This window comes from Delphinapterus leucas, chromosome 20 (genome assembly GCF_059928025.1).
Source record: "Delphinapterus leucas isolate spDelLeu-1000000601 "Yukka" chromosome 20, BTC_Dleu_Yukka2, whole genome shotgun sequence".
NCBI classification, from domain to species: domain Eukaryota; kingdom Metazoa; phylum Chordata; class Mammalia; order Artiodactyla; family Monodontidae; genus Delphinapterus; species Delphinapterus leucas.
In genome coordinates, this window is record NC_143148.1 from 17,877,773 (window position 1) to 17,886,544 (window position 8,772).

The window sequence follows — 8,772 nt, forward strand, 5'->3', positions numbered from 1 at the left end:
AGGGGCTCTCTGCTGCCTTCCCAGCTCGGCTCAGGGCCTTAGAGCCCCCAGGGCTGTCACGCTCTGGGCAGGAGGCCTCAAGCCTGTGATGGATGCTGCCGAGGCTCCAAGGAGCCGGCCCAGGCAGCAGGCCCAGCAGGCTCCCGGCCCAGCAGGGGAAGGTGTGGTCTGAGGGGGGCCAGGTGGGCACAGAAGACCAGCCAGTGACTTGGGGCTGCTCTGGATACATAGTTGGGCCTGGGCACTGGGACTCTGGTCCCTCTGAGCCAAAAGGCAGGTGATGCGGCGCAAACCCAGATGCTGCCCTGCCACCCTGGGGTCTGAGTGCACAGAGGAGCGGGGTGGGGGGCACACCTGAATCCTGGGCCCATGAGGTCACAGCACTGGCTGCAAGAGAGCCACGAGGGAGGCAGGGGCTCCCGGTCAGGCCAAAGGGTTACCAGCCTCGGAGCAGGGCATAGGCCCCGCCTTCTCAGGGTTCAGAGGCCACGACCTGCCATGGCTGTGCCCGTGTGCTTAGCTCTGGCAGCACGGGAAGTGGCAGTCAGAGAGGGCTTCCTGGAGAAAGCCTCAACACAAAGGCCCCTAGGAGGAATGGGAGTGAGACTGGGAAGGCGAGGGCCCTGGAGGGGGGTGGTCCTAGCTGAGGGAACAGCAGGTGGAAGGCATGGGGGCACCAGTACTCAGGAGTGGGTGAGGGGTGAGGCTGGAGCGGGAAGCCGGGCCGAGGAGCTCGGCGCTCTGTCCTCGGCGGGGGGCGGGGCGGGGGGGGACTGGCATGGTCTGTTCCGTGTTCCAACTGTCCTGGTGTCCCGGCCTTGTGCAGGATGCAGCGGGGGTGAGGCATTGCGAGGACTGGGGAGGAACCAGGCAGGGGTCCAGGAGAGGTGGGGGCCCACAGAGGCACCGGGTTCAGGAGATGTTTCGGGAAGACGGGACGAGACTTGGTGCTTGCTGGAGGTGGGAGGGTGGGCAGGGCAGATGGTGCCCAGTCTCTGCAGTGTGATCCCCGGCGTGGCATCCCCAGTAGGAGCAGGCTTGGGGGACTGCCGATGCCCCTGGCCGGGCGTGTGGGCTCAGAGGTGCCTGCGGGCTGCAGAAGCTGAGGAACCCGGGCGTCGGGGCGTTAGGTGGGCAGGGAGGCCCTCTGGCCTGTGCCCACCCCTCCAGCCTAGCCCTAGGACAGTAACCTCCGCACACTTCAGGGGCCCCTGCCCTGGCCGTGGGTGTCGTAACCACCATCCGGGCCAGACGCTGGGGCCAAGTTGCTGGAGGTTTAATCACTGTCACAGCCCTAACCACACGCAGGCAGAAACTCCCACTCCCGGCCAAGAGAGCTGTGTGCAAGGCCTTCCCCAAGGGCACGCAGGCAAGGAAGACTAGAGGCGCCGTGGGGACCGCTGGGGCCTGCACGTCCGGCCCCCACAAGGGGCCACGAGGACAGGAGGAGAGCCGAGCTGCCAGCACGGAGCTTGATTTATACCTGGTTCCCACCCTCTGCTGCGGCTGGGCCGAGACCGCAGCCCCGCCGTGGAAGTTAGCCAGGTTTGAAGTCAGACTGCTTCCCGGGCCTCTCTCTTGGCCACCGGAAAAGGCCCTGCCCAAGAGAGATGGAGCTGCCTGGGGGTTGGGGCATCGGCCCTTCCTCAGTCCCAGGGGCCAGGCTGAGTGACAGGAGCCGAGTTCGCTGGGCTGTTTGGGGGCTCTTTAGGCCCAGAGCCCCAGGCGGGAGCAGACCTTAGAAAAGAGTGTGCTACACGCTCGGCCCTGAACCGCCACCCGCTCCGCCAGGCTCTGGTGTGCCCGGGGGAGGCAGCCACCCTTCTGGTGGAGAGACCCTAGAAGCAAGGAAGCACACCTGCCGGACAGGAACAGGGTGCACGGAGAGGAGAGGAGTAGCCAGGACAGCAGAGAGAGAACGACGGCGGGGGTGGGGTGGAGGGTGTCACCCCAGGAGGGGCTGACGTTTCCGCTGAGACCTTGAGCATGAGGAGTCACAGGCCAGCCGGGTCTGGAAAGGGTCTGACGTGCAGAGACCTCAGTGTGCTTCTGGAACACAGGTGGCCTGACCCGAGGAGGTCGAGGTGGGTGGGTCGGTCTTAGGAAAAGAGCGGCGGCCGAGGCTGGGGCAGGCTTGGTTTGTGCCCCAGGAACGCAGCGAACTGTCACGTGTCCAAGCCAGGGTCTGGCTGGCCACAGGTGGCTAATGACAGTTTGGGGGGATTAGTGAGCTGGTCCCCCAGTAGGTGCCAGAGCCTCTACAGCCGGCTTTCTGGGGCCAGCGTTGTGGCCCTGTTTGACAAAGGAGGCATCTGAGGCTCACGGAGGTGAAGGCTTGGCCAGGTCACACGGCAGGTGAGCGGCCAAGGTGGGACCCGGTTACCCAGGTCTCCATTTCAGGATGCCCGACCATCAGAGAAAAGCCCCCCATGCCGGCTCCACCCTCAGTGGTGCAGACCTGGCCCCCCACGCTGACGTGGTTATAGCCAGACTCCAGACCCCAGGATGCCACCCCCATGTGGTGGGCCCGGGCAGGTAGAACGGGGCTGGACTCAGGAGCTGGATTCCAAGGAGGCTGAGCCTCGGGACAAGACTGGGCATCCTCCACCCTTGGCCTCCCTGCAGCTTGGGCCGGGGGCTGGCCACTCTCCTGTGAACTGGCCAGGCCGCAGCACCACCTGCTCAGAGCCTGGAGCCTGGGGATCCGGGATGTTGGATCAGCCCTGGGCCTCCAGCCAGCCCAAGACCCCAGCCGTGGGCCCACTGTCTCTGGCAGGAAAGGGGCCCCCACATGGGGGACTGGTGCCCAGCAAGAGCATCTGAGAGGGGAGGGTATGTGTCCCGGGGTGGGCTCTCATCTCCTTTTACCCCTTGGGCCATCATCTATCCTCTGCCAGCCAGAGGTTCAGACCCTGGTGGCCTAACCCTCACCAGCGCAGGGTCCAACAAGGCCTCTCAGGGTGTGGGGTCCCGGTGCTCCCGTGATCATCAGGGCATGGCTGGGAGGCCCCTTGGGAGCCAGGGTTACTCCCCACGTGGAGGGGGCCGCAGGGACCGGCACTGGCCAGCCTCTCTGGGTGCCGGTCCCACCCTGTCCACCTGGCCCTGAGTGTCCTGGGGCTGCTAGCCTCGGCCAACACGTGGCCTGCCCCCAACTCCACCCTTGTAGGATGGGGCGGGGGGGTTTGCCAGCCTAAGGCCTTGTCTGGTGCTTGGGCTGAGCACCCAGCGCCCTCGAGTGAGGCTGAAGTTGGGGACTCCATGGAGCCCAGTGGCCAAGGCGGCCATGCCCCAGTGACGGCCGAGGCTCTTTGAGGCGGCTCCCTGAGGGCCCTAGGCTCCAGTCCCTAAGGGCCTCCCTGGGCGCCAGGCAGGGCTGAGGCCCTGAGCTCTGCACAGCCTGCCCTCCTCGAAAGTTGGTTACTGGGGATACTCTGCATGGTGACCTTCGCCCCAGAAGGATGGGGCAAAGATGAGTTTGATTAGCAGCCTGGGGCTTGGACATCTGGGCTGCCACGGAGGTGGTCACCTAGCGCTTGTAGCAGACAGGGCCACAGACCCCTGCCAGTTTGCCCATGAGGTAATGCCAGCTGCACTTTCACCCCAGAAATCTTTGCTCCCCACAGAGGCTCCAGGGATGATTCAGCCCCATGCGGGGGTGTGCAGGGATGCCCCCCACCCCCAGCTTGAGGTGCTGAGGCAACGTTTGGACCTGAGCCTCAGTCTGGGGCTCACCGAGGCCGCCCCACGTCCGCTGTTGGGGACATAACGCTTTTCTCCTCCTGACGCCAAGGACCTTACTGGGCTCCCCTGGTCCCAGGAGCAGACACGACATGGGCTGGGCCCCTGTGGTGACCATGGGTGACAGGAGCCTGCCCCTGAGGGCACAGTGGAGAGAAAGGAAGGGTCTCAAGTCCAGAGCTGTGCTGGGAAAGCCCTGCATGAAGGGCTGCCTGGGACACGTCACTCTTGCCCCTCACCTCAGGCCCTTATGGCCTCAGCCAGTGCGAGGGCATCGTGTGTCCCCCGAAACCTTGCCCGGGGAAGCCCCGGCCAGGCTGCCTGACTCCGCAGCTCATTGCAACCTCCTTCTGAGCCACAGGCGTCTGGTGGCCCGACATGCACCGCCTGGCCGACCGCATCCATCTGGAGGAGCTGACCCGCATCGGCATCCTGACCGGCAGCGTGGACGCCATGGTCCAGGCCCACCTGGGAGCTGTGTTCATGCCTCACGGGCTCGGCCACTTCATGGGCATCGATGTGCATGACGTGGGAGGCTACCCCGAGGTCAGTGTGGGCGCATCAGCCCGAGTGGCCTGCCTGTGAGCCGTAGCTGGGCTTGGCCCTCCCTGGGCTGGGCTGGGGCTCTGGGAGACGGCGGGGGTGAGGAGGAATGGGGTCCCGGCGAGGCCTGCGGCCCCTCCTCCCCCTTCACCCATTGGCTGGTCCTGGCCCAGGTCGCTGCCCTGATGCCCTCCGTGCCCAACGCCTCCCCACCGTGGCTGCCTCCACAGGACCTGGTGTGGGATGGGCGTGCTCTGTACAGAGCCCCGGGCTGTGCACTGGGGGCAGCGCCTGTCCTGAAAGGTGGTAGAGTGTCAGTGTGCAGTGCACGGGGTGCCCACAGGGCAGCAGGAGCCGCAAAGCTGGGTCTTAGTGGTGGGGCTGGCACTGCACCCGTCATGTCCTCATGCCTCTGGCTTCATTCAGACGGGGTGATGAGGCTCCACCAGCTGGTGGCTGGCCCTGGTCCCTCCTGGGACTAGCTGAGCCCAGCGCCCCTCACAGGTCCTACTCCTGCTTCCTCCTTGGTGCAACCTCTGCCCCCCAGGCCCCTGGGCCAGCATGCTCTGCTGGCCTCCTCGTCTCTAGGACGCCCCCTTGGCAGGGGAGGAAGGCTTGTGTGGGTGTCTCCAGGCCAGGCTTTCCCCTCCCCCTCCCACTGACCGACCCTTGAAAGGACCACCCAGACGGTGCTTGTGGCTTTGGGAGGCCCTGCCGCAGCCTTGCGGGGCAGGTGGCTGCAGCCTCCCTGGCCGGTGGGTGTGGGTGAGCCCGGCCCTGCCGTCTGGCCTGGTGCCCGCAGTGCAGGGGGCGGGTTATGCAATCAGTGCACGCCCTGGGGCCCACTAGCCAGTTAGCCAAGACTGGGCTTGGCCTCTTAGCTGCAGGGTATTTTGAAAGCTCTAAGAACGATATTTGGGGGTTGGGGGGGGGCGCGGAATTGCTCAAGAGAAGCATTATTATTCAATTATTTTTTCCTCAAGTGTAAACAGTTAAATTTGGAGAAACAAAATCGGTTTTAATTTCCTAATTTCTATCCATCACATTGTGCGTAGGGAGCCAAGAGCTGGGCCTTCCAGACATTGTTAACTGAGGTTCGTTATTCATTAGTCTCCAAAGCACTTTTTTTCCACCAGAGAAAATTGGCAGCAAACTGTTTTCATCTTTTCCAGTAAGCAGTCCTTTGTGCTCAGAGTCTATTCTTCTGACAGATAAACATTGTGGAAAAAATATGGCTTTTCCTATAAAAGTCATTTGTTTTATTTCAGGCCTATAGACACATCTGGGTCTCTTCTGCCAGGAGCCCAGTAAAGTTGAGGCCCCGTTGAGCCCTGAGCCCAGGCAGAAGCCAGCGTGGACCCAGCATGGGCAGGGGCCCCTGAGCCCCAACAAGGCTGAAGTCCCCGGGCCCGAGGGGCTGGGCGCTCAGCTGCTTCCCTTTTAGGGGTCTTCTCCCCACTCAGCTCGGCCTCCATCCTTCTCCCAGCCCTGATCTGGCCGTTCCTGGTGGACCCCATAGGGCAGACTCCCGAGAGCTAGCGCTCTGGAGGGGGGTGGGGGGGGCATGGTCAGTGGGCTGGGGCATGCACATTCTCCTATGCTCCACGGGATCCCTTCCATGCTCCCCTCACCCCGTCTGAGTCGTGGTCCTGAAATCTTCCGGAGGGAAGGCTGTCTGTACAAGTTGGAGCAGACCCTCCACCCTCGGTGCACAGCTCTGGGGCAGCAGGGAGCCCACGGTGACCAAGGAGGTCAGGGGGACTTTGTCAGTCTCTGCCTCCGCCAGGCCCCTGGCTTTGACAACCTTGTAGTAGAGAGAAGGTGACGGCACCTGGGGGGCAGCATGAAGGGAAGGGATAGGAGGGGCTGCCCAGGGGCAGGCACGGGGTTTCAGATGGCAGGAGACAGGGCCCCGCCCCGCCCCACCAGCACCTCCCACCTGAGCACAGGGACTGTCATCCCAGACTGTGCCCTTCTGTGTCCCCTGCCTTCCTGCCTAGCTCCTCTAGGCACATAGTAGTGTTTTGGGGTCAGGTACCACACCAGACAGGCTTCTGGGCCCAGAGCATGACCCATCAGGGGTCACAGGGCCTTAGTGTCCCCTCATCACCTCCGTCCCAGCCTGACTCACACCAGGTCAGGGCGGCTGCGCGTACCAGTTTCTACACGCCCCGCTGTCCCCGCCCTTATGGAATCACGCTCACAGCCTTCCCTGCTGTGCCCAGCCGTGGATGGAGGCTGAGCCAGCCCGTTTCTGGTTACCTTACATGAACCACTAATTGAAGTCTGATGTTCTTGGCCCCCAAACAGTCAGAAATGACAGCTCCATCTCCAGCAGCTGGGCTTCCAGGGGAGAGCTGCGAGTGCGGCAGGGCAAGCTCAGAGCCCGACCAGAAAGCTTGCTTGCTGCCCCACTCACTCACAGGCCTTGGCCAAGGGATGGATGGGTGCCTCTGGGACCTGGGGAAGGCAGGGAAATTTCTGCAAGTGCCCTAGGTACCACCTGCCCTCGTGGCCCCGTTGGCCACGCCCATGTGAGTGTTGGCAGGGGAGGGGGGGTGGTGCCCCATGCAGGGCTGAGAGCCGGTCCCCATGGGTCAGTGGGGGCCCAGCACACGGGCATGGTGTGGAGCCGCCCACGTGCGCTTCTTGGGGCCCACACCCCCGGGCCATGCACACGGGGTGAGCGTGTGTTTGTGCACACACGAGCCAGAGCTCGTACTGACGGCCCATCCTGCCGACAGCACCTGTCCCTCCTCCTGGAAGGCCACGTGGAAAACCTAGGACTTGGCTTGTGGGGGGACCCAGGTCCAGCACTCCTGGGGCTGGTTTCCACCTGAGCTGCCTAGAAGAAAGCGCGCAGCCTGGGAGGCCCCGCAGGCCTTCTTAAAAGCTGCACAAGTTTGGCTTCTACTGTTCCTCTAGTGGGGAGAGGGCCTGGTTGAGGCAGCCGGACCCCCAGCCAGCCCCATGGGCCAGCAGGGGCAGCGTGACCTGGGTGTGTGCACACGGGTGTCCACGGGGCACGGTTCTGAGGAGAAACAGGGGCAGGGATGTGAGAAATCTAGGGGAGCGTGCAGAGAGCGGAGGGTTTTATCTGGAGTGCCGTGGACAACACAGCAAGGCTGAGTCTGGGCTGGAGACCCCCATGGTCACAGAGCCTCCTGCAGCTCCAGGGGGACCCATGGGGCCCGAGCCGGGCCCCACGTGTGGACGCCTGCACGGGCAGGGCGGGTGCCCCGCGCGCTCACCTGTTTCCATCTTCCTCCCACCGATGCGGTGGCCCTGGGCTGGGGCTGCGCCCTCCTGGATCCCCCTCACTGTCCTCTCCCCCAGGGCGTGGACCGGATGGACGAGCCCGGCCTGCGGCACCTGCGCACCGCTCGGCACCTGGAGCCGGGCATGGTGCTCACTGTGGAGCCCGGCATCTACTTCATTGACCACCTCCTCGACGAGGCCCTGGCTGACCCGGCCCGCGCCTGCTTCTTTAACCGCGAGGTCCTGCGACGCTTCCGTGGTTTTGGCGGGGTGAGTGCTGGTGGGCCCCACGTCCTTGCTCCCTTGCTCCTTGCTGCGTGTCACCTCTTTGTCCTCCAGGACAGGAGGCACAGCCTTGACTTCCTCACTGGAGAGGGACCTGGCTTGTCCTTTCTCATGGTCTGTCACCTAACAGGAGCCTCAGCCCTCAACACAAGCAACTCAGATTCCTACAAAACCCCTGCCCACTCCAGGGGCTCCCAGCCACCGGGCAAGGGGCAAGGCCAGGGTGGGCAGGTGGCACGAGCAGGCCCCTGTGGGAGGTGCCTTCTTCCCAACAGCTGCCCACAGAGGCCTTGAGGCCAGCCCCCTGCCCCCGGCAGTACTGACCACTCCTCAGAAAGGGCTCTTCCCACTGGGCGGGGGTCAGCCTGGAGCCGTCGGGCCCAACCCTCAAACTTAGCGTGTGAGGCCAGCTCAGAAATAACGAGCGTCTGTCGTTCTGACCAGGTCCGGATCGAGGAGGACGTCGTGGTGACAGACAGTGGCATGGAGCTGCTGACCTGTGTGCCCCGCACAGTGGAAGAGGTTGAAGAATGCATGGCAGGCCGTGACAAGGCCTTTGCTCCCTTCTCTGGCCCGAAGTAGAGCCACGGGCAAGCTCACCTCATGGACGGCGGCCTGGCGGTTGGCCCCCAGCGGTGCTCAGAAATCACATGCGGCGTCGGCGTTTGATCACACCAAATATGCTGTTTCCCAGGGAGGAACTTTTTTATTAATCTTCTGTGGGATCACACCCTTAATCTGTTCTTACTTTGCTTGAACGACAGCGGCTTTTAAAATGCTAGTTTTCAATTATCCCGTTATTTTGAATAATCCTGTTCTTCACTAGCAACTAAATGTGTATCTTGCCGTCATTTGTATGCTGCTCAGGAAAGATGCCTTTCTCGTGTTTTCTCTCAAAATCAGTACACAGAATGGAATTTGCAATAAAAGATTTCCTATAATGGA

The 8,772-nt window shown here is 63.1% G+C and overlaps 1 protein-coding gene across 2 annotated transcripts in view; it reads left to right on the plus strand.

Annotated features, from left to right (window-relative positions):
- PEPD (peptidase D) overlaps positions 1 to 8,772 on the plus strand; it is a 114,774-nt gene extending 106,002 nt beyond the window's left edge. For both annotated transcript variants that reach the window (XM_022585815.2, XM_089902944.1), the window contains 3 exons: positions 4,103 to 4,287; positions 7,621 to 7,812; positions 8,272 to 8,772. In XM_022585815.2, the coding sequence (XP_022441523.2) occupies positions 4,103 to 4,287; positions 7,621 to 7,812; positions 8,272 to 8,409 (515 nt within the window). In that variant the 3' untranslated portion in view covers positions 8,410 to 8,772. The remainder of the gene's footprint in view (positions 1 to 4,102; positions 4,288 to 7,620; positions 7,813 to 8,271) is intronic.